At 57.6% G+C, this 25,051-nt stretch overlaps 1 protein-coding gene across 19 annotated transcripts in view; it reads right to left on the bottom strand.

Moving 5' to 3' along the window:
• Positions 1-25,051, bottom strand: part of HSF2BP (heat shock transcription factor 2 binding protein) — an 86,020-nt gene that overhangs the window by 15,271 nt on the left and 45,698 nt on the right. For 18 of the 19 annotated variants that reach the window (XM_089330481.1, XM_070071780.2, XM_051830140.3 and 15 more), the window contains one exon: positions 22,219-22,322. The exons of the other annotated variant lie outside the window; for it this stretch is intronic. In XM_089330481.1, coding sequence (XP_089186607.1) covers positions 22,219-22,322 — 104 coding nt within the window. The remainder of the gene's footprint in view (positions 1-22,218; positions 22,323-25,051) is intronic. 19 annotated transcript variants of the gene reach the window in all.

Below are 25,051 nucleotides of genomic sequence, written 5' to 3'. Positions count from 1 at the left end.
GGGACCGGGAACCGTGTGTCACACGGCATCCGCCATGTCCTTCCCCCAGCCTCCCGGTGACGCTGGAACTCTCCGTCGGAGTCGCGTCCAGGCTTCTCCACTGGCCCGTCGGCTCCTGAGCTCCTCGCCTTCGCACTGCAGACAGGGGCTGCCAGGGTGTGGCCGAGCCCCGCCCGGAACGCGCTCCTTCTCTAAAGTGTACCTGTGTGCAGCCGGGCCAGCTCTGGCCCGTCGGCTCCTGAGCTCCTCGCCTTCGCACTGCAGACAGGGGGCTGCGTGGCCGGGCCCCGCCCGGAACGCGCTCCTTCTCTAAAGTGTACCTGTGTGCAGCCGGGCCAGCTCTGGCGTGCATGCAGGAGGCATCACAACCCAGCCAGCCCACAGCAGCGCGCCAAACGCACTGACTACAGGGGCGGCGGCCCCAGCGGAGATGCCTGGCAGGCACGGGCTTCTCAGAGCGGCACACGAGGCTCCCACTTCAAGCCCTGCAGCCTCACTGACGACTCGGCACGGCGTGGAGCACACACTCGGGCAGAGGCCTGGCCGTCAGGCGCAGGGCAGGAACGTCAACGTGCTCCTGCCTGACCAACCCGCTTCAGCCTGATGGGCCGGCTGTGGCCTAACCCACCAGCCTGGCTTCTGCCTGCCCGGCTGGCGCTGGCAAGGAAGGGAGTCACCCTGTCTGCCCCTGTGCCCCCATCACCAGGACAGAGTGCACCCCTCGGGAAGAGTGTTACACGGCGGCTGGCTAACACAGCGGGAGTCCATCCACAGCCAGGAGCAGCTTCCAGCCGCCGAGCTTCCCGCCACGAGCCCAGCCCGACCCACGGGCGACGGGCTCAGGGCTCCCTGTCAATGTCGACCTCACAAAAGCAGCGGAAGCGCGGAGGGAGGGAAGTGGCTGTAGAGGGCCTCACTAGTCAGCGTGGGCGCTTAGCAGTGTGGCACATGGATGTGCAGTTCTCAACCCAGAGACCACTGGGAGAAGCCTAACTACACAGAGCTGACGATGGAGAGGACACAGTCACACCACAGCACACCTGGGACTGAGGGGCTCGAAGGACGGGGCAGCAGGACCGCCCGCAAGACGACAGCTCCAGAGGCGACTGCACAGCCGTCGCAGAGTGAAACACCCGAAACACTCCGACTGGAAAGCAGAGCTTGTCGGATGAACGTTCAGATGTGCGAGGCCCTACCACGAGAAGGCCACTTCGCACACAGACATGGGTAGGTGAGCAGTAGAACGGTGGAAGTACACACGGTGGCCACGCTGACACCAGAGCAGACTACTGGGGGGAGGGGCGCTGTGTCCTCAAGGGACCAGTTCATCCAGAGGACACAGCCTCAAAGGCACACGCACTTCCCAACAAGCTGCACACGCACGCAACAAGGCCTGACAGGAGCAACAAACCCACAGTAACAGCCCTCTCTCAACACCAGAGAGGACAGGCAGAGAGGAAGTGAGTGACGCTGCCCGAGAGCCACACCACACCGCCCAGGGACGTCACAGCGGGCGCACGCACGGAGCATCCCCGGGGACAGGGTACACACTCTCGGCAGGACAGACCAGTCTGGGCTATAGAACACGTCTCAACAACGTAAACCAGGGATCACACACAGTATGTTCTCTGCCCACGGCAGAATTGTACTACAAGTCTATATCAGAACAGTATTTAGAAAACCTCCTCTTTGTTGTTGTTAAAGACTGATTTATTGGGGCCAGCGCTGTGGCCCAGCAGGCAAAGCCGCCACCTGCAGAGCCGGCATCTCATATGGGCGCCGGTTTGAGTCCCAGCTGCTCCTCTTCTGATCCAGCTCTCTGCTGTGGCCTGGGAAAGCAATAGAAGATGCCCAAGTCCTTGGGCCCCTAAACTCATGTGGGAGATCTGGAAGAAGCTCCAGGCTCCTGGCTTCAGATCGGCACAGCTCCAGCCATTGTGGCCAACTGGGGAGTGAACCAGCGGATGGAAGCTCTGTGTGTGTGTGTGTAACTCTGACTTTCCAATAAATAAATCTTAAAAAAAAAAAAGACTGATTTATTTATTGGAAAGTCAGAGTTACAGAGAGAGGGATAAAGAGAATCTTCCATCCACTGGTTCACCTTCACCCCCAAAAAATGACTGCAATGGCCAAGCGCTCAGCCAGTCTGAAGCTAGGAGCCAGGAGCTTCACCCAAGTCTCCCTCCCACATGGTGGCAGGGCCCCAAACACCTAGAACATCTTCTGCTGCTTTTCCTAGGCCGGCGGCAGGGAGCTGGATAGGAAGTGGTGCAGCTGGGACACAAACCAGCACCCATAAGGGTATATGCAAACCAGCACTGCTGGTAGTGACATACGCTAAGCCACCACACCAGCCCCAGAAAACCTCCAAATATGTGGAAACTAAATACAGAAATTCAAATTAGAGTCTGCGCCATTCTGAACAAGCGTCACAGAGTGACCACCACACGCGTGCACGTACGCTGTACCAGCCACGTCACACCTATTAAAACCTGAAGCTATGTAACCACCACCCTCTCTAGTTAGATAGGGATCACCAAACGGTCACCCAGGTGCCATGCTGGCCCCTGAAACCCCACAGGCCTGGCCTCTGGCACCCACCACACTCCTCAGCCTGAGACCTGCGCGTGCCGACGGTGCCAACGCGCACTCCTCCCACGCAGCCTCCCCTGCTCTCCGGCCTGCTGCCGCTGCACCCCGCCAGGAGCTCCCTCCGCTCTGCGCCCCTCCAGCCGCACTCAGCCTGCGCTTGGGCTGGCTTTCCCGTCCTCGCGCAGATGTTCCACGAGGCTCTTGCCCAGCTCCGCCCTCACCAGGGCCACTCCGCGTCCTTCACCGTCCAGCTTCCCTTCCCAGCCTCTCCACCTCCTGCACAGACTCGGGCTACCTGGAGAAATCACACATATCGCACACAGACTTCTCGGGGCAGGTGAGACGCCAGCCGGCACCCCTGTGTCCCACATCACAGCACCTGGGTTCAGTGCTCAGTTCTGACTCCCAACTCCAGACTTCCGCTCACGTGCAGCCTGTGGGCAGGCGGCGAGTGATGCAGCAAGCAGCTGGGCCCTGCTGCCTCTGAGGTCCGGTTGCATTCCCGGCTCCCCGCCACACTCCAGCTGCTGTGCACATCTGGGGGAGTGGGCCAGCAGTTAGGGTGTCTCCTCCTTTCTCTGTGTCTCAAATAAATGGATTGAAAAGAAATGTAAGCGATTTCTCCCAAATGCACATTTTGGCTGGCTTCCCTCCTGAGTCCACATTCAGTAAGGAGCAGGCAAGAGCTGTGTGCAGAGGGACACAGCCCGCGGGACACACAGGGCTGGGATCCAAGGAGGAAGTGCACTCGGATCACGGCTCTGGGTCTTCTCCCAGGGCGAGCAGAGGCCAGTGGTGCGCGTGGCCCGGGAAGGCCCCTGCGGCAGCCACGAAAGCTGGGCTGGGGGACAGCAGGAGGCGGAGCGCCGGGAAGAGCCCGCAGTGTGAGCCGAGCGCCGGCCGCCCTGCTTCTGACCCAGCTCCCTGCTGCTGCTCCCAGAAGGGCAGCAGAGGGTGACCAAGTACTCGGGTCCCTGCCACGCGTGAGAGACCAGACGGAGCTCCAGGATCCTGGCTGTGGCCTGGCCCGACTCCAGCTGTTGTGGCCATCTGGGGAATGAATCCGCGGGTAGAAGACAGCACTCGCTGGCATGCACACTCTCTCAGTCTGCCTTCTGAATAAATAACTAAATCCTCAGAAAGGGAAGGAGGGAGGCAGGGAGGCGGGGAGGCAGGGAGGCAGGGAGGCAGGGAGGGAGGGAGGCAGGGGGGAGGGAGGCAGGGGGGAGGTAGGGGGGAGGGAGGCAGGGGGGAGGGAGGCAGGGAGGGAGGGAGGGTTGCTGATTGCCTGGACCAAGCCAGAATATGGGGACAAGTGGAAGGGATATCACCCGCAGGATTCTGGGACGTGGCCAGCAGCTGCAATCAAAGGGCCATGCACAGTGAGAGGGGGAAGGCTGGGCCTGGTGGCAGTGGGCACCGTGGCCCTGCCACCAGGAGGGAGGTGAACACAGGCACAGACAGCATGGGAAGCCCAGCCTAGGCGCATCTGTGTGTCCCAGTGGAGAGGACGACACGCAGGCTTTGGGCATGCCGGTCTACAGGGACGCCGAAAACTCCATGGCACATGAAATCAAGAGAAAAGTACAATCTGGTGCAACAACACCGAGACCCACGCCCAGTTTTTCACAATGGACACTTCCCACGGGCTGTCTGAGGACCCCACTAGCACTGGGCGCAGGGTCCGGGCTGCGGCCGCAGCTCCATCAGCCCGAGGGTGTGGAGGAAGACGGGCAGGGGCAGCCTGAGGAGACGAGGGGCGAGAAGCGGGTCAGACAGAGAACACACCAAGTGCTCCCCACGCAGGGCAGAAGGGCGCTGTACACAGTGGTGCCTAACGATGTGCCCACGGGCCTCGGGGCAGCTCCCGCTGTCACCCACTCCGTGACCAAGGGATTTCAGGAGAGCAGCAGCAAGCGGCCCGCCTGGCCCCGCCTGGCCGCGCCTGGCCGCGCCTGGCCGCGCCTGGCCGCGCCTGGCCCCGCCTGGCCCCGCCTGGCCCCGCCTGGCCGCGCCTGGCCCCGCCAGCGCCCCTCCCCGAGCCGGTAGCTGACACAGTCCCGACCTCAGGCGAGGCGGCCCCGGGTGGGAGCACGCTCTCAATGCACGCCTTCCCGTGACCAAGCACCAGGAACAGGAAGCCCTGCAGCCTCCGAAGGCACTGGCACCCCGGCCTGGACGCCCCGAAACCCCCCGACTCTTCCCTGCATGCACAGCACGTCCACTGTCACTAGCTATCCAATTCTATAAACCGTGAACCACGCGTGTTCCCAGTGGAGGACTTGACACTCGCAGAGCACGCGTTCTGCCCACAGTGCTCTCCACACCAACCCGGTGCTTCCCAGGCATTCACTAAGCTTTCAGTGTGGACGAAGCCCTGAGCCCCTGCCACGGCCCGCACGGGGGAGCCAGCACGGCGCGTGGGGGCAGTCGGGGCGGGGGCAGTGCAGCGCCATCCCAGCCCCTGCTCACAGGCCCGGTGGCCCCGGTGGCCCCAGCAGACCCACCTTTCTAAGGAATTCCTCTGCGAGGAACTGGTAGTCTGAATGCACTTGAATGACTCCAGCACACTTTATTTTTTTTGACTTGACCCAAAGAAACACCAACAGCTCTCAAATATGTGTGTTTTCCCAGCACCAAGAACTGAAGCAAAGAAGGTTGTGGGGAAGAAATGCAAAGAAAACTGAGTGTTTGGGCTAGAGCATCGTAATTAGGGAAGATAATTGTAACTGCTGGTTTTCAAAAATCTGAATTGCAGCCGGCGCCGCGGCTCACTAGGCTAATCCTCCGCCTAGCGGCACTGGCACACCGGGTTCTAGTCCCAGTCGGGGCACCGGATTCTGTCCCGGTTGCCCCTCTTCCAGGCCAGCTCTCTGCTGTGGCCAGGGAGTGCAGTGGAGGATGGCCCAGGTGCTTGGGCCCTGCACCCCATGGGAGACCAGGAAAAGCACCTGGCTCCTGGCTCCTGCCATCGGATCAGCGCGGTGCGCCGGCCGCAGCGCGCCGGCCGCGGCGGCCATTGGAGGGTGAACCAACGGCAAAGGAAGACCTTTCTCTCTGTCTCTCTCTCTCTCACTGTCCACTCTGCCTGTCAAAAAAAAAAAAAAAATCTGAATTGCAATGACAGGAAACGTTGACATGCTGTTTCAATTTTCAGCAGTAGAATGACCGTGTGGATGGATGAAGAAAACTAGAAAACTGGGAGGGAGGGAGGGAAGAAGGAAACAGAGCAGGGACCTGTCTGCAGACACAGGAACAGAGCTCTGGGCTACTCGAGACAGCGCCCTCCAGATGGTGTGTAAACGCGGAGGGGGCACTGGCTGGCCCCTGCCTCGGATCACAGCCAGGCCCTGAGCGGGGTGCAGGGCTCAGTCTCTGCTTGCACAGGGCACAGCACACAGGTGACGGCAGGCTCCCTGCTGGAGAAAAGACCAGACCGGGTGAACGGCAAGGGTGCCAGGCGCTGTCAGTGAAGGCACCTGGGCCTGGAAATGGCCACTGTGCTCGGAGCTGAGGACGACAGCCCAGACTTCTCGGGACTCTTCTGTCTCTAACTCATCACCTCCTCTCCTCTGCTGGGAGAAAGCCTGTGAGGTGGCCTGGTTTGTTCAGAACGTGGGCAGACGTGCCCTGGAGGGGGACAAGAGCACCCCAGGCACTAGCAACGACAGCCTTGTGTCAAGCCAGCAGACACTCAGTGTCTGACTGACAGGAGGAGGGCGCTTTTGGTATGAAGGCGATTACAGGACCCTAAACGGGGCAGGTGGCAGCCAGCCCACCGCCAGCTGCCAGTATCCTGCCTCCCCAGAGGACAGCAGGGCCACCCCAGCACCCTTCCAGCCGTGCCCTTACCTGTGAAGAAAGTGACAGCTGTACTGTACACTGGTCTGCTGCATGCCAGCTGGCTGCTCTGAAGGCGTCCAGCCAGCTGCCGCGGGCGGAGCTAACACCGCATTCTGAGCCTAGAAGCCACGTGCAACCGTGGTCAAAGCCACGAACCACTCCTCCCGCAGGCACACACGCCCTGAAGGGCGGGGAGGAAGCTGCCCGCCGCCTGGGCTCTGGTCTTGGTCCCCCGCTGCAGCTGCCGGCCTCCCCCTTCCCCAGCCTCCCCGCGGCTGCCGACAGCCCGCTCAGAGCTGCTCAGCTTCTCTGGATGAGGGGCAGCCAGGAGAGGCCAGCAGAGTGGCCGCAGGACACGCAGAGCTGAGCATACACCCTCCCTCCTTCAACGCCCAGGCCTGTCCGAGGCCACAGAGCCCATGGCACCTGCGAGGGAGCTGCTTCAGGGACTGGAACTGGTCCCTCCAAAGGGCATTTACAGTTCTGCTAACAGGTCTGCTACGTCGGCCCCAAAGAAACAGAATGCGCAGACACGATGCCTCTGGGTCGTGCACACACATCCGCAGGTGACAGCACCAGCTGCCACGGGGACACGTGGGTGGCTGATGTCAAGGCCGCACATGCCCACGCAGAAGCTGTGCACCTGCTGCAGAACAGCGCGGCTCGGCTTTCAGACCCAGGGAGGAACCCGAGGCCACGCAGTGTCTCTCCAGCTGTGGGGCACCTGTGTGGTGGCCACCATCTGGAAGCCTGCTTGTTTCCGGATGACAGACTCACTGACATCTGACCTGCGCTGTACCATACGGTGTGCGTTCACACTCACTGCTGCCTGTGCCAAGTCAACAGGAAGCGTGTCTCACACACGCTGGCGCCAGCAACCACCACACCCTGCCACAGACAGACCATCTTCAGACGCAGTTTGCCAAGATTACAGCAAACTGAAGACACCAGTAGCTCCTAAGGCTATGTCAATCATAACCCAAAAGTCACATCCAAATCCCCACAGCAACAGCGGCATCCCACATGGGCGCCAGCTCGAGTCCCGGCTGCTCCGCTTCCCATCCAGCTCCCTGCCAATGGCCCGAGAAAGCAGTGGAAGATGCCCAAGTGCTTGGGTCCCAGCACCCGTATGGGAGACTCAGATGGAGCTCCTGGCTTCTGTCTTCAGCCTGGTCCAGCCCAGGACATGGCAGCCATTCGGGGAGTGAAACAGCAGACGGAAACAATCTCTCTTCCTGTCTCCCCGCCCCCCCCCCCATTTCTATAACCCTGCCTTTCAAAATAAACTAACAAAATCTTTAAAAAAATTTCCCAGCCACCCAGATCTCTCATCAGGGAGTTAATGAACAACACTCAGTATCTTTTCTGGAAGAGTAAAAGAGTAAAGCAGAATCAGACAGAAATGATTATGAAAACCATTCCAATATTTGTGGCCTATCATAAAACCATCAAAATTGGAGCAAATTTGAGTAACCCACTGCGACACCATAAAAGAAACCCCTGTAGAAACACGCACAGGAGGAGCTAACTCCTAGCCCATGAAAACACTATGAAGGTCACAGTACACTTTCAAGTAAAATATACTCATTCTTACTTTTCTTTCTATTCCATTTTTTTTACAAAAAATTATTTTTTTGAATGGCAGAGTTACAGACAGAGAAGAAAAGACAGAGAAATCTTCCTTCCACTGGTTACTCCCCAAATAGGCACAATGGCCAGAGCTGGGCCAGGCTGAAGCCAGGAGCCAGGAGCCAGGAGCTTCATCCAGGTCTCCCACGTGGGTGCAGGGCCCAAAGACTTGAGCCATCCTCCACTGCTTCCCAGAGCTGGATGGGAAGTGGAGCAGCTGGGACTTGAGCCGGAGCCCTTGAGGGACACTGGTGTCGCAGGTGGCTGCTTCGCCTTTTACGCCACAGTGCCGGTCTCAATTCTCTTCCATTTTTCATTGAAAACTGGAAATGAGACTCTGACTGCCCTCAAACACACAAGACGCTCCCTCCCTGACAGGCACAGGATCCTCAGCACCCTGAGCTCTGTCCTGTCTGACCACGTCCTCTACTGAAACCCCAGAGGCCGCCATCGAAGGCCCTTCTCTATCCTGAGCCCTGAGCGGAGTCTGGCTGAAGACCAACCAGTCCATCCTCAATTATTTTCTCTCCTATGAAACAGGATGCAGTGTTCCCACTTCTGTCCACTAAAATCCCCAGCAGGAACAGTGCTCGTACTCGGACATGCCACGCCTGAATGTCACGGAACTGCAGGGGCTCGCTCAGGGCCAGGCACTAGGAGACCACAGGAGACGGGTGGGACTCCAGCCCAGGGCCCCCAGGTCCTCCTGCTGCCGGGCCCTGCAGCCTCACGACCCCTGTCCCCTGGCGCTTCTCCAGGAGTCGCTCCCCAGCCATGAACTCCAGGCTTCCCATCTTCAACGTTCTGTGTTTCTATTCGGATTATTTTTACTGGGACCTCAACCCACGCCAACCACAGCTTCCCGGGGAGGCCACGCCCTCTCTAGCGGTGCCTGCGAGTCCGTCAGCTCCTAGACCACAGAGAGCCCAGGCTGCTCCCAGGCGCTGCACTGGACACAGAGCGCGGGATTTGCCAGTGTCTGCCACCAGGAGATGTCCTGCGCTGGCCCACTCCTGTCCACACTGTGGGACACATCGTATGGAAATCAAATCGCTGACATAAGGACACCGTCAAACCATCTGTGGGCACAGCCCGGGGCCCGCGCTCACTCCACACCGGCGGCCTCCTCGTGGACGGGTCTCCCGAAGAGCCAGTTTCCAGTCCGTAATGTTTGAGAGTGGTATTCTGTTTTGTTTTCTTTTGTTTTTTAAGACAAAAACCACGTTTGCAAGCCTCACAGGCTAGACACCAAGCCAACACAATGAAACATTACACTGAAAACCTGCCAGCAAAGACTTTCTGTGAAACGTTTTCATTTCTGTCAGATGGCTACCCATTGCTTGTGTAATGTGAAGTTAGCTGGTTAGACTCATTAACCGATTCTTATAATCCCACATATTTGGACTGAAAAGAATTACGAAGATAGGTAACTAAACTTCCACTAAATTGGGCCGGCGCTGTGGCGCAGTGGGTTACTCCCTAGCCTGAGGCACCGGGCATCCCATATGGGTGCTGGTTCGAGTCCCGGCTGCTCCTCTTCCGATCCAGCTCTCTGCTGTGGCCTGGGAGAGCAGTGGAAGATGGCCCAAGTCTTTGGGCCCCTGCACCCACGTGGGAGACCCAGAGAAAGCTCCTGGCTCCTGGCTTCGGATCGGCGCAGCTCCGGCCGTTGTGGCCCTCTGAGGAGTGAACGAGGGATGGAAGACCTCTCTCTGTCTCTGCCTCTCTGCGTAACTCTTTCAAATAAATAAAATAAAAATCTAAAAAAAATAATAAAAAAATAAACTTCGACTAGTAACCAAGTCCCTCAGCCTTCCTCCCTGTTAGGCGACGTCATCAAGCTCTGAGCAGCAGCTCTGCTGTGCTGCCACAGCCGTGTCCAAACTGCAGGCTGCGCCTCGAGCACTGCTGTGCTGCAGGTGCCGGCCATCAGTGACCAGGGCCCCGCCCTGCCCCGACTGCCTCGCCCACCCAGCACGGTAGAGGTGAGCAGTGCCACTGGGAGACAGAGTCCTTATTAGGGGAGGGACGCGCTGTCCTCACTGAACGGAAGCGAGGCGTCCACCAGCTTGGGAAAAGCACAAGGCGTCACTGACGGAAGACGCCAGTCTAACTCCGAATTTGAGACAAGGCTAAAGAGCCACGCCTGGGCAGGGGAGGAGTCCACGGCAGCCACAGGGCTCCTGCACCTCTGCCTCAGCTGCAGCGATGGAAAGCAGAGAGAGACCGGGACGGGCCTGCAGCCCCCTACCCCCACGGCCCACGAGTGCAGAACACAGCTCGAGCCACAAGAGCCCTGGAGAGAGGCTCTGGTCCAGCCCAGGGCAGGCACCGGCGTCCCACGGCCTGGGCCCACAGCCAGCGGTCAGTGCAGACGGTCTGCTACAGGACATGCAGGCCAGAGCAACGGCCCCAGAGAAACTAGGCCAAGCGCTGACTGCCAGGCCTGAGTCCAGTCGTGCCATCCACGGTAACTCAGGGAATCCAACCGCGATCTGGGCTGGTACAACAGCCCCCCAGGGCTCAACCTGGGATCAGCACCACCAGACGGGGCTGGGCCAGACCGCAGGCAGGCAGAATGGCAAGACGACCCAGGGGCCTGGAGAATGGCTTGGATTCAGAAGGTCCTCAGAGACCCCCGGGGCTGAGGTCAGGGAGGAATGGAACGCACGTGGACAGCCGAAGGCACACTGCGTCCAGGGGACTGTTAAAGGAAGGCAGAGACTGCTCCCTCCCGCTGCCACACGGTGCACCTGGGACAGCAGCTGAGGATGGGCACACACTCGGGATAAGGAAGCTATCGCTCAAAATTAAAAAGCGCCAATGAAGGAAACTGAAGCAAACATAAACAAATGAAAGAGATGCCATGTTCATGAACTGCAAGAATTAACACTGAAAATGTCCCGATATCCAAAACAACCTACAGATTCAAACGTAATTCCCATTAAAATATCACGGAAATTTTGTCACAGAAATCAGAAGAACAACTTTAAAATTTATATGGAACCGTGAAAGACCCCAAAGAGCCAAAGTGCTCCTGGGCAAGACAGACACGGCAGGAAACATTACGCTTTCCATCTCATTATATTAGAAGGCCACAATAATCAAAACGGCATGGCACAGGCGTAAATACAGACACTGAGAGCGCAGAAGTAACTCACATACGTACAGACAGCCCATCTGACAATGGTGCCTGGGGTCACAGCGGCGAGAGGACAGTCTCTCAGCAGATCTCGCTGGGAAAACTGGATGTCCTGACACCTCAGGACGAGCTCTGTCCTTCACCTCACGCCAGTGTCAAATTCAACTCAAAATGCATTAAAGACATAAACCTCAAACCTGAAACTGCAAGAAAACAAAGGGAGAATTTCCTTGACATGGGCTTGGAAGTGATTTTTTTTAAGTTTATTTATTTTTTGAAAGGCAGAGTTACAGGGGGAGAGAGAGAGAGAAAGAACGAGAACCAAGAACAGGAGTTTCTTCCAGGTCTCCCACGTGGGTGCAGGGGCCCCAGGACTTGGGCCATCTTCCACTGCTTTCCCAGGCCACAGCAGAGAGCTGGATCGGAAGTGGAGCAGCTGGGACTCAAACCAGCACTGCAAGCAAGATCTTTATCTGGTGCACCACAGCGCCAGCCTGGCAGTGATTTTTTTAGTATGACACCAAAATAAGAAAACAAAAACAAGTGGGAGTGCGCACAGCGAAGACAATAACAACATGAAATGGTGATCTATGGGGTGAGAGCGAGCATCTGCAAACCACTTGTCTAGTACGGGCCAGTATCCTAAAAAGTCATAAATCAGTAACAACACATAACCCAGTTAAAATAGAGACCAAAGATCTGAGTAGACACTCTCCACAGAAAACACGGAAGTGGCCCCACGTGTATGAAAGGGGCTCAATGTCACCAGGCCTCAGGGACACTGTGCGATACCGTCCCACCCCGCCAGGATGGCTGTCAACAACGCGGGGGGGGTGGGGGCGTCAACTGGCACAGGCCTCACGGAACACAGCGGAAGTTCTCAGAAAACTAAAGACAGCTACCACCAGACCCAGCAACCCCACTTCTGGACACGCACCCTAAAGAGCTGAACTCAGGATCTCGGGGCGCTATCTGCACCCCCAACTGCACTGCAGCGACATTCAGCAAAGCGGAGATGCGCGGCCATCCGGTGTCCGTCACCAGACTAGTGGAAAAGGAAACCGCAGTGCAGAGACAGGGTGAAACATTATCCAGTCCTCACAAAGAAGGACGTCCTGAAGTCCTGGGGCCGGCGCCGTGGCGCAGCGGGTAAAGCTGCTGACTGCAGAGCCGGAGCCCACAGGAGCTGTCCCTCAGGGAATGGGACACAGGGAGAGACCCCCGCACAAGCAGGGCAGCGGATGGCGGCTCCTGGGGGCATGAGCTGGGCTGAACCTGAGGAGACGGGCAGGAAGAGGAGAGGTGGGAAGAGCGAGGGGATGTTCAAAGCTGTGGGGGAGCTGTGCAGAGCATGTGAGGAACCCAAGACCTGGGGAGAGGACGCCTCGCTAGCCCTGGCACACAGGACCTGCAGGGCGCCAAGCTTCCAGGAGTCCCAGGGGCCCCACTGTGAAGACAGGACACGGTGTGTGACAGGGCCAGGATCGTCCTACAGCTACCAAGTTCAGGTCCAACAGGATGCAAGTCTGACCTCAAGGCTGTCAGCACTCCAGGCCCAGGCTCCTCCTCTCCAAGAGTCTGTGTGCTGATGTCCGACGGAGACTTGCCACACCCGACCAGAGGGAGGCGGTAATATCCAAGGGACACTGCTAGCAGAGGGGAGGCGGGGCAGTGTGTGCAGGGCAGCTGGCTAGCACAGGACCCCGATCCTGAGCTGATGCCCCAACAGTGTGCTGATGTTACACTGTTGTACCGCACAGCAACAACACCCGGTCACAGCACAAAGCGCCTCTGAGCCCCGCCCACCTGCACCTCGCCGTGTCTCAGGCCACTGCTGCCCCCCCACGAGGCCACTGCTGGGGACTCTGCTGTCTTTGGTCTGCACTGCTTCTACAAGCCACGCCCACTCAGATGGCCGTTATCCAGTCCCCGCCCTCACCTGCGTCTCCCAGCTTTCCCCAGCTTTCCCCAGCCCCGAGCCCACCCTGCACGTGGTTTTCACTTGTCTGGAATGCCGCTATTTCTCGTCGTTCTTGGAAACATTTGGTGGCTTCACCGACTGTGCCACAGCTCTCACACGCACCCCACACTGGAGAGCTGGTGGGAGTCCCGGTGGCTCCGCCTCCAACGCAGCTCCCTGCCAATGCTCCTGGCAGCCGCAGATGACGGCCACAGCACTGGAGTCTCTGCCACCCACGAGACCCAGCTGGAGGCCCGGCTGTTGTGGACATGTGAAGAGGGAACTAGCAGACGGAAGACTGAGCTCCCTTTCTCCGCCCGCCTTCCAAATAAACACATACATCTTTCAAAAGAACCGACTTGATGGGATGGTGGGCACAAGTTTCAGTTACTTCCTCTCGCGTGAAGACACGAGCAGCCGCCGCCAAGGGGACACGCGTCGGTCTGAGTCGCTCCAGGGAAGGCGCGTCCTTCGCCTGCGGCCTCTGAACCTCCTCCGTCTCCGAGCTCCGAGTTCCCGTCCCACCGTGTCTCAGCGCGTACTGCTCGGAGGGGGACGTCCCGGCCATTACTCGGACGCCGCTTCCTTCCCGAGTGAGCAGCTAGCACAGCGAAGTTCCTGGTCTCCTCCGCCTCAGTCTCTCTCTGCTTCAGCCTGGATCACCTGCAGAAGGATTTCATCTCTTCAACGGCACACACAATCGCAGGTACACCGCAACGAAGCTGCGCCTGCTCACTCACACGCCAACCCCTCCTCCTCTGCCTTCAGCACGTGAGACGGTTCCTTCGTGTTGGTCCGGTCATTCTGTCATCTGAAACCCTCTGCGGGTGCATGACGCGGGTCCGTCACGTGTGCCCCTCCTCACGCTTCCCAGACAGACGTGAGCGCAGACCCTGGAACGCCCTCTGGAGGAAGTCCGCGAGGGCTCGGCTGAAGTCAAGAACTCTCCGGAAGGATTCCCATCTCTAAACAGACTGCTGGCAGGCAGCGTCCTTCAGAGAACCGAACTGACGGACGTCAGGACGGACGGGTGAACAGAGACTGCATTCGGAATCGGCTCGTGCGACCGTGGAAGCCGAGGATTTCCAAGAACTGCAGTTGGCAAGCTGGAGCCCTAGGAGAGCTGACATATAGTTCCAGTCCAAAAGAAGAGCCGGTGTCTCTACCTGGGCCCACAGCAGGAACAGACCGGGGTCCCAGCCCAGGCAGCCAAGCAGGAGTCCCCTCCTCCCCGGCCTTTTGTTCTCGGGCCTGTAGCCGACTGGATGAGGCCCCACGTGGGGGAAGCCTCTGCCTCACGTGCATCTCACCCAGGATCTCCCTCCCAGGCTCAGCCAGAGTCACGGGTGAGCAGTGTCTGGGCTCCCGGTGGCCCAGCCAAGCTACCATAACATCAGCCAGACTCCAAACCCACATGAAACCAACACACAGTCGCTAAGTCTCAGCAGTGAGCTCCCAGAAACTGCTCCAATCAGATGTTTTCCTGCAGACTCCACGGACTGGGGGTTTCCTTAGTTGACCCTGACCCTGTGGGAGCTCCTGTTAGACTGAACAGCGGATGTGGAGCCCGGGCTCTGTCTCCTGTCCTGCTCCCTGTGAGCCCTGGAAACTGAAGGTCAAGTTTGACAAGTGCCCTCAAGGCAAAAGGCTCGGTTCTCCGTCCTCTCACTTCCACCTGGCTTTTGTGCTGTGGGTATAATTATCTCTTTCCAGGTCCCAGGAATGCTTTTACACATTTTTTGCATCTCAGCCAGCATGCTGGGCTCTCCCTGCCAGCATGCTCACGGCTCCCAATTCACAGCCTGAAGATGAGCCATGCAGAGGCCTGGAAGCAGACCTCACGCAGCAGGGGCTCACACGCAGACAGGAGGGGAAGCTGGGACTGGCTGTGTGCTGGAGGTGGAGCCTTCAGGACCCCGACAGGGCAGTGTGCCTGTGAGAGGCAATAAGGGGTCCAGGATCACCGCAGGGTTATCCAGGTCTGAAAAACCAGGAAGTCAGAGGTGCGGCAGTGGTGCTGGGGGAGCTGCGGAGCTGCATCTGAACACAGCGGCGGGACGTCCTCCAGGGTTCCCGGGGGCTCAGGCAGAGTTCTGGGCTAAAACACTTGTAAGGTTTCAGATTTCTCAGCCCAGCAAGGACACGTGAGACGTGAGACGGGGAGTGGATGCTCCACCCTTCCCACACTACAGACACTGGCAGGAAGCACAGCCCGTTCCAAGCGTGCTCCGGCCCTGCCTGCACACAGCTCCCCAGCATGCGGCCCCTCCTGATCCACTCTGTGGTTCCAGGCCAGCTCTGCGGCTTAAGAGGAATGTGAAGAATCCGGAGGAAGCCTGGGAAAACGCCAGCCACGCAGCCGAATCACAGGAGGGAAGGAAATCAGCACAGGTTACAGGAAACTGGTCAGCGGCAAGGCCGTCCTCTGCCTGGGAAGCAGGGACACTGGAAAGGCAATGCACCAGCTTCTGGTCAAGCGAGACACACGGAGATGAGCTTCCACTGCAGAGAGATACCTAGAGAGAAAACGGAACCACCACCCATGTAACACCTGCCGTGTCAGGTGCTGTCCCAGGCACTACGCATTTAACACCCATGAAGACCCTACGGGTAGAAACCCCACGGGAGCAATCAGAAAAGCTTAGGTAAGTTCACAGGGAGGAAAACTGCGGCTCAAACCTGGGGCTAACGGGTCCCAAGACCACGTTCTACAGAACCGATCCAACTGAGACAAGCAACGACCAATGAGAATGCACCTGACAGGGCCGGCGTCGCGGCTCACTAGGCTAATCCTCCGCCTAGCGGCGCCGGCACACCGGGTTCTAGTCCCGGTCGGGGCGCCGGATTCTGTCCCAGTTGCCCCTCTTCCAGGCCAGCCCTCTGCTGTGGCCCGGGAGTGCAGTGGAGGATGGCCCAGGTGCTTGGGCCCTGCACCCCATGGGAGACCAGGAAAAGCACCTGGCTCCTGGCTCCTGCCATCGGATCAGCGCGGTGCGCCGGTCGCATCGCGCTGGCCGCGGCGGCCATTGGAGGGTGAACCAACGGCAAAGGAAGACCTTTCTCTCTGTCTCTCTCTCTCTCACTGTCCACTCTGCCTGTCAAAAAAATAAATAAATAAATAAATAAATAAATAAATAAATAAATAAATAAAAAAAAAAAAGAATGCACCTGACAGGCCAGGCGGGCACCCAGCTCTGGGCTGGGAGCACAGTCGGCCTTCAGTCTGCCACTCCAAAGGGGAGGGGCCCAGTTCTTCCCAGCCACCCCTTCTCCTGGGCAGAGGATTTGCTGGGAGTGAAATTAAGGAAGATCCCTCCCGAGGTTTTGCTGCCCAGCGTCATCAGACTGGGAGTCCACGTGGCACCTCAGAGAGGATTCTCCTGGGGTGCTTTCGGAGGGGCTTGGAGCACCTACAGAGTCACTGTGTGGGTGGGACGTTGTAGTGCAGACCACTGGCTGCTCCAGGCTGCCACACTCCTTTCCCAGGGTGCTCTGCTTCCCTCAGGCCCCTGTCACACACGTGGGCTCATGTCTGTGCCCTAACGGAATCAGGCCCTGGCTCCGTGAAGAAGCCAGCCCAGGACGGCCCAGAAGCAAAGCTGCACTCAGCTCACCTAACAGCCACCCGACTGCCCACGGCCCTTCTCAGCACGGGCAGGGAAAGTCCAGCCAAGTCTTCGCGGCACTCGGGCTCCCTATTTCTGACAGAGCCGCACAGCGGGCCCACCCCGAGGAGCCGCTGGAGCAGCACAGCTAGGGAGGGCCAGGAGAAGTCGGCCTGCGCTCCCCCCCAAGGAGAGCACACACCTGCAGGAGGCTGGCGCTGCGGGGCGACCGTGTCCGCGAGGAGGCAGGGACGCCCTCCCGGCGCCGGGGCAGGCCTCGTAGCCAGGCGGCTTCAACCCCAGGGGGGCGTCTACCAGGCAGAAGACCCTGGGCACGTTACTTCCCCTCTGCGCCTCAGCTCCTGCGTCCACAGGACAGGAACAAGACGTTCCCGTGTAAGCGAATGACAGAAACACACCAGTGGAGACGTAGTACACTACAGCAGTGTCTGGGTACCGCTTCACTACTCTCCCACCACCCCACCCTGCCACAAACTGGCGCTGTGTGCCCCACGTGGCTCCAGGCAACCAGGCTGGACGGTACTTCATGGGTCAGGCCCAGGAACCGCCTCTGCTCTATGCAGACCAAGGGAAACAAGCTGTGTGGTCAAGAATCCAACCCAGCTGGCTGAGCATTATCGCGAATGCAGACACAGCCCCCAGCGCCACCTCGAAACTGGAAGGTCTTGAGTGTGACAAATTAGCATGCCAGAGCCGGATGGGCGCTGGCAGAAGACACAGAGCCTGAGACAAAGAACTTCATTACTCAGAGTCAACAGCCACAGCCAGAGAACTGGCACGTGCCCTGGCTCGGGCCCAGTTCCACGGGGCACTGCAGGGGCTATGCTGCAGCACAGGAACGCCAAGCCCAGGGCGACAGGCAGTGAGCTGCTCCGGAGGGAAGCAGGACGCTGGAAGGGGGCAGTTCTCCTTGCCCGGAGCTCACGCCAAGTGACGGAACAAGGTTCTTGTCCCCTGCCTTCTTTCACGAGGCCACGTCAGCCTCAACCTGTACTGCTCTCCAGGTTTGAATGGAGCAGCTCAGCCCCACCTGTGGACCCCACGCCCTCTCCCAGGCCACCTGCTGGGTCAGGGCCTCTGCCAGTTCAGTCTGTGTGTGCATGCTGGTAGCTGGTCGGCCTCTGCGAGTTTATTTTCTTTGAATAAACTCAGTCTGGCTGTGAATTCGTATTCTGTCTCCTCTCCATTCTGCACCCCTTTTCTTACTGTGAGAAGATGGCCGGAAACAGAGATCATTCCACTGCCTGGAGCTGGGAGACACAGGTGCGATCCCCTGATCCCCTGTGTACCAACAACAACTAAGTAAATGCAGACAAACGCCTGTGTCTGAATGGAAGAACAACACTGCTACAGCGCCGATTTGCCCCAAATTAAACTTAATTCAATACAATCACAGGAAAAATTCCAACACAATTTTTTTTGACAGAAAGTGACAAGCTAGGGGCTGGCGCTGTGTCACCACGGGTTAAAGCCCTGGCCTGAAGCACCGCCATCTCATATGGGCACTGGTTCTAGTCCCAGCCGCTCCTCTTCTGATCCAGCTCTCTGCTGTGGCCTGGGAAAGCAGTGGAGGATGGCGCAAGTCCTTGGGCCCCTGCACCCACGTGGGAGACCCAGAAGAAGCTCCTGGCTCCTGGCTTCAGATCGGCGCAGTCTGGCCCTTGCAGCCATCTGGGGAGTGAACCAGCAGATGGAAGACCCCTCTCTCTACCTTTCTCTGTAACAGTCTTTCAAAAAATAAAGTAAAATCTTAAAAAAAAAAAAAAAAAAAAAAAAAAGAAGAAGTGACATGCTTATTCTCAAGGTCACCTGGAAAGGTAAAGGGCATAAAAGAACCAGAATAAACACTGGAAAAGAAGGGGACAGGAGGGCGTGCGCAACCCGAATCAAGGCTCTGCGTCAGCACGGCACTGGTGGAACGGCAGAAGAGGGTCAGCGGACAGAAGAGTCTGGAATCAGACCCTCCACACGGAAGACGTCTTCAGAACTTCATGGACAATGCATGTTATGAAAATCCTACGAGTGAATTTCAATTTTCGCACCAAAATCAACATTTTAATGCTTTTTCCACAAACTTTCTGAAGTACCCTTAAAGGCACAAAAGCAGTTCACTGGAGAATGAATCCTCAACAAAAGTGCCGGCCAACAGGGAGTCTAACAGCCACTGGGGGACCGAGACTGCTCCAGTCCATAAAGCCCATCTGTCAGATGAGACAGCGGAGACTCCAGACCCGGGACAGGCAGGGCCTGCGCTATGCCCTCATGAGCAGGAAGCAGCTACGGAAGGGGTGCTGATTCTGCACCCTCCGGCAGCCCTTAGGACTAGGGAATGGAGTCTCTGAGGGGGTGACGCAGGCAGGTAGGTAGGGGAAGACTGATTACACCTGTGAGCTGCAAGGCCACGCCTTCACCACGCCTTCACCACACCCCTGTGTGACCTCCAGCCCCAGCCTGACCCCACCTGTACGCCCACCTGCCAATCAGACTATGTAACCACCCCCTCTGGAAGTGGACAAAGGCCCAGCCCTGTGTCCCTGTTTTGTCATTACTGCCCTTTGCTGCCCTTGCTGCCTGAGCCTTCGGGGGCATGGCCTCTGGGCCGCAGGCTCCCTGCTCTCCGCCTGCACGCCTGCTGCACGCGGCTCCTGGCCTGCTCTCGGCTCAGTATGGACCCCAACTCCGTCTCTGGACTTTCCTTCTCCCTCAGATAGAGCCTTCACTCTCCCATGCCTCTCTCACTGAATAAAATCCTTAAAACTGAAAAATAAATAAAAACAAGGATGCCCAATGCAAAAGTCACAAAAACCTCGTCATACGTTTGAACGTAAAGCCAATCAAACGTCTACACGAAAAATGCAGAACTACAGCGCTCTCGGGGAAACACACGAGAAACCTTAGTGACCCCGACGTCTGCAGGCAAAGACTGCCACCCCTCGAACGTGGCTCAGACAAGAGAGGATGGACACTGCCAAAATCAAGGTTTCTGCTGTTCAGATGTTCTTCACAGGATGAAGGACCAGGCACAAACGGAGGGAACCTTCTTCCCTCACCCGGAACAGACGTGCACAGAGACTGCGTCAGAACCCTCAACACTCTCCAACGGAAGAAACAACCATCACCTTCGAAATGGGCAAAAGACCTGGGCAGACGCACCAGCGAAGGAGAGGCAGGGATGGCAGCGCTCAGCGCCGCACCACGACCGCAGTGCGGAGGCGACCGCAGGGGTAGGGTCTGCCGTCCCAGAGCACGGCCCCATGGACGGGAGGCTGCGCCACAGCCGCACCGGGGAGCTCTGCTGGTGGGCCGGTGAAACGATGACCACTTTGGAACTGGTGTGGCCGTCTCCTAGGACAGGCACCTGCTCTGCGACCCGTCATCCCACGGCTGGCCGTCGGCCCAAGAGAAACGAAAGCACACATCCACACAGACACACACGAAACCAGCCCAGCGACTGCAGCTGCAGAGCCGGAGGCTGCGGCGAACCCGCTGGCAGCAGCTGAGACGCCCACGGCACGGCACGGCACATCCACCCCGTGCGATCCTGCTTGTGGGGAGCAATCCGGACTAGACTAAGTTACTCGAATTAAGACTTATTCTATGCATCTGCTCTCCCACAATATGGCGCTGGGAGAGAAGTAAACAGCTTCCGCACAGCTGCCTCCAGTTCAACTAATAAACTGTAGGACTTGCTATTGATTGGAGGAGAGCAGCGTACTCGGCGTGTGGGCAGCCGAGTTAGGATTGGCGGAGGAGGACTATAAAGGAGGAGAGAGACGGCATGCAACAGGAACATCTATGGGGAACATCTAAGGGGAACACCTGTGCAGCCCCCGAGAAGAGCCGGCCGGCGGTGTGCCGCTCCCCTGCGGAAGTGGGGAATGTGGCCAGGGGGAACTGCCCTTCCACGGAGGTGGAAGGGATAGTAGCCGACCCGGGAGGAGCCAGCAGCAAACCCGGGGAGGGCCGAGCAGACGAGAGAACAGCGCAGGGTCCTGTGTTGTTCCTCCACGAAGAGGGGGAGCGACACTGCTTGGCACTAAGAGGTGACGAACTAGAAAACACGCAACACAGACGGACTGCAGGACAATTATGCTGAGGGAAACACGCACGCCGCACGCCGCCACTTACACAGAACCATGAAGAGCACACTAAACCGCTCGCACGGTGGGCGCCGGGCCCCGGTACAGAGCCCGTGGGCAAGAGCTGGCTCTGCTTCTGACTCGGGCAGGGATTTTAAAGGTTGGTATTTATATCAAAACTTACCAATTGTTCACGTTAAATACTGCAGTTTATTATATGTTATTCATATCTTGAAAAGTTATAGAACTGGGACCAGCGCTGTGGCATAATAAGTAAAGCCACTGCCTACAGTGCCAGCATCCCATATGGGTGCCAGTTCTAGTCCTGGCTGCTCCACTTCCCATCCAGCTCTCTGCTGTGGCCTGGGAAGGCAGTAGAAGATGGCCCAAGTCCTTGGGACCCTACACCCACGTGGGAGTCCCGGAAGAAGCTCCTGGCTCCTGGCGTCGGATCGGCGCAGCTCCGGCAGTTGCAGCCATTTGGGGAGTGAACCAATGGAAGGAAGACCTTTGTCTCTGTCTCTCTCTCTCTCACTGTCTGTAACTCTACCTCTCAAATAAAATAAGTAAAATCTTTTAAAAAAACTATGATGGGGGTCGGTACTGTGGCTCACTTGGCTAATCCTCCGCCTGCAGCACCAGCATCCCATATGGGCACTGGGTTCTAGTCCCAGCTGCTCCTCTTCCAGGCCAGCTCTCTGCTGTGGCCCAGAAAGGCAGTGGAGGATGCCCAGGTGCTTGGGCGCCTGCACCTGCGTTGGAGACCAGGAGGAAGCACCTGGCTCCTGGCTTTGGATTGGCATAGTTCTGGTCGTAGTGGCCATTTGGGGGGTGAACCAATGGAAGAAAGAGCTTTCTATCTGTGTCTCTCACTGCCTAACTCTATCTGTCAAAAAAAAAAAAAAAAAAAACACCAGGGTGAAACTGAGACAAAACTTGAGGTTAAGCTGTGGCACGGGTCAGAGGGAGAGACAGAGGAGCTGCCAGCAGGGGCTGCACACGCGCACAGCACTTCAGAGCTGCACCGTCTCCCTGACTTCTCACCCACATCTTCAGGCTTGGGCCCCCTGCCTGCTCTTCAGAGCCACCCCCCAGCACGCGCCTGACCACGTGGTGTTCAGAGAAGGAACAGGCAGATGCTGCCCACCAGCTGTTCGCCGTGGCGGGGACTCACTGGTGAACTGTAACTCAACTGGAAGCCACACTTCAGAAACTACCACGAGCTTCCGACTGTTAGGAACTATCACCTGCGGCAAGCACTCCTCATGTCCAACCCTTTACCACTCCTCAGCGGTGGCGAACAGGCAGCACGAGCCGCACAGAGGCAGTGCGCCCAGGCCCCCTTACCGCCCAGAAGCCACCACAGCAAGGGGATGAATCCCGGGCTCTCGCTGATGTACTTCAGGCCTTTCAGGTTGATGCTCACGTTGTACAGGGACATCAGCATGAGCCTGCAACACAAAGGAAACGGGATGAGATGTGGGCCTGCCCAGCCCGCCTTTCACCCTGCGCACGTCTCCCACCAGGCCCAGCACATCGGGCGGTCTCCTAACACTTCGGAGAAGACCAGGGAACGCTGGCCATGACGTCACCTTCCGCAGACTCACCCACACAACCTAGAGACAAAGGCAGGGAGGGTCCGACAGGAGACCCACACGCCGCAGCCACTGCTCAGCAGCCTCTCAAAGTCCACCTCTCACCTAAAACCCAGCAGGGCCTTCTCCTGCAGTGAGCAGTACAGGCGACACCGAGTGATCCCGTCGGGCCACACACGCCGGCACGGCCCGCACAGTCCCTGACGGCCAGCAAAGCAGTCTCCAAGGGAAAGGGGTTTCACACCCTGGGCTGGGAGCCGGACCCCAGCTGGCAATGCAGAGTCTGCTGAGGGAAGAAACTACAGGATTTTGCTTTCTGAAACTACTTCAAACTGCAGAGATCCTAATCACTCCACACTACAAAGCAACAACAACAAAAAGGCTGGGCGTGTATTTTTGCAAAACATTTAAAATAGTGAAAGCGCTTGCAAGAAATGAAAACACCTCTGACTAGGACGCGGGGGAACACAAACTCTGCGGGGCTGAGCACACAGGACAACAGCAAGCAGAGGCCTGAGCGTCAGCGACAGAAAAGCTGCGGCAGACACAGACAGCGCTAGACCACAGACCCTGCACAAAACTGGAAGAGAGCGAACTCCCAAGCTGAACACCGCCTCACACTTTTGGCAGAAACAATTTTAATGTCAAGTACCAGGACAGGAGCTCCCCCAGGATCCTGGATGCTGAAAGGACCCTCCTCCTGGTCTTCAAGAACTCCAAGAACATGGAACTAATAAAGGTACATCTGTGGGGGCTGGCGCTGCGGCAAAGCAGGTAAAGTCGCTGCCTGCAGTGCCAGTGTACCACATGGGCGCCAGTTCAAGTCCCGGCTGCTCCACTTCTGATCCAGCTCTCTGCTGTGGCCTGGGAAAGCAGTGGAAGATGGCCCAAGTGCTTGGGCCCCTGCACCCACCTGGGAGACCCGGAAAAAGCTCCTGGCTCCTGGCTTCAGATCGGCGCAGCTCCAGCCATTGCAGCCATCTGAGTGAAGCAGCAGATGGAAGACCTCCCCACCCCTCTCTGCCTCTGCCTCTCTGTAACTGCCTTTCAAATAAAGTAAATATTTTTTTAAAAAATCTAAGTCTGTAATAAAAACCGCAGTAACACACATGAACTAGACTGTAAGCCTGCACCAAATCAACCACAGTGCAGAAGTCCTCAGGCACTACAGGTATCAGCTGCAGACAGAAAACACGTGTGTCTGATAGGCAGGAGTCGTCTTAAAAATATTTACTATTTAGGAGGCCGGCACTGGGGTAGCTGCCGCCTACTACCCCCGCATTCCCCCCACCACCACCACCAGCCAGAAGTCCCTGGGCCAAGTGCCATTCCAGGCTGTGTCCACGGGGACCCACAGAGCAGTTACCGGGAGCGTCCGCACAGGCAGACAGGCCAGTCTTCTCTGGGTCTTCAAACCAAAGCTACCATCTGGGGACGACCACAACAGGGGCAAACTTCAGAACGTACGTCCAGCTGAAATTCTTCAGACTGCCAATTAGGGTTTTTTGTTATTATTTATTTGAAAGCTAGAGTTACAGAGAAAGAGGGAAAGACAAAGAGAGGTCTCCCACCTGCTGGTTCACTCCTCAAACGGTAGCAATGGCCAGGGCTGGGCCAGGCCAAAGCCAGGAGCTTCTTCCAGGGCTCCCACATGGGTTCAGGGGCCCAAGGCCCTGGGCCATCCTCTGCTGCTTTCCCAGGTGCATTAGCAGGGAGCTGGACAGGAAGTGCAGCTTGAATCGGTGCCCACAAAGGGTGCCGGCGCTGCAGGAGGCAGCTTAACCAGCTATGCCACAGTGCTGGCCCGCCATTTAGTGTTTTCTTTCTTTCTTTCTCTTTCTTTCTTTCTTTCTCTCTTTCTTTCTCTCTTTCTTTCTAACAGGCAGAGTTAGACAGTGAGAGACAGAGAGAAAGGTATTCCTTTTTCCGTTGGTTCACCCCCCAAATGGCCACTACAGCCAGCGCGCTGCGCCAATCCGAAGCCAGGAGCCAGGTGCCTCCTCCTGGTCTCCCATGCGGGTGCAGGGCCCAAGCACTTGGGCCATCCTCCACTGCACTCCCTGGCCACAGCAGAGAGCTGGCCTGGAAGACAAGCAACCGGGACAGAATCCGGCGCTCTGACCAGGACTAGAACCCGGGGTGCTGGCACCACAGGCGGAGGATTAGCCAAGTGAACCGCGGCGCTGGCCTGCCATTTAGTTTTAATGTGATTAAAAACAACTCACAAACTGACAGACGTATTTAAAATCTTGTATTGGGTCAAAATCAGTCATCTTTAAGAAGTTAAATGGAACAAATGTAACTGTGATGTTGATGGTGTAACCTGAGACCTGTGTCACTGCAGGTTACAGTTCACAGAGCTCAGACTTCCAGGTCACACAGGGGTCAGCCGAGACAAACCTAGGATGGCTTTGCTTCCTATGCAAACACTCGCTGACTCCGCATTTCTATCCCAATCAAATATTTCTAAATAATGTCTGCACGCCGGGTTCTAGTCCCGGTCGGGGCGCCGGATTCTGTCCCGGTTGCCCCTCTTCCAGGCCAGCTCTCTGCTGTGGCCCGGGAGTGCAGTGGAGGATGGCCCA

This window comes from Oryctolagus cuniculus, chromosome 4 (genome assembly GCF_051225735.1).
Source record: "Oryctolagus cuniculus isolate XC-2025 breed Fujian yellow rabbit chromosome 4, ASM5122573v1, whole genome shotgun sequence".
NCBI classification, from domain to species: Eukaryota; Metazoa; Chordata; class Mammalia; order Lagomorpha; family Leporidae; genus Oryctolagus; species Oryctolagus cuniculus.
The sequence above is the reverse complement of the archived record's forward strand: the minus strand, read 5'-3'. Positions and strand labels throughout refer to the sequence as shown.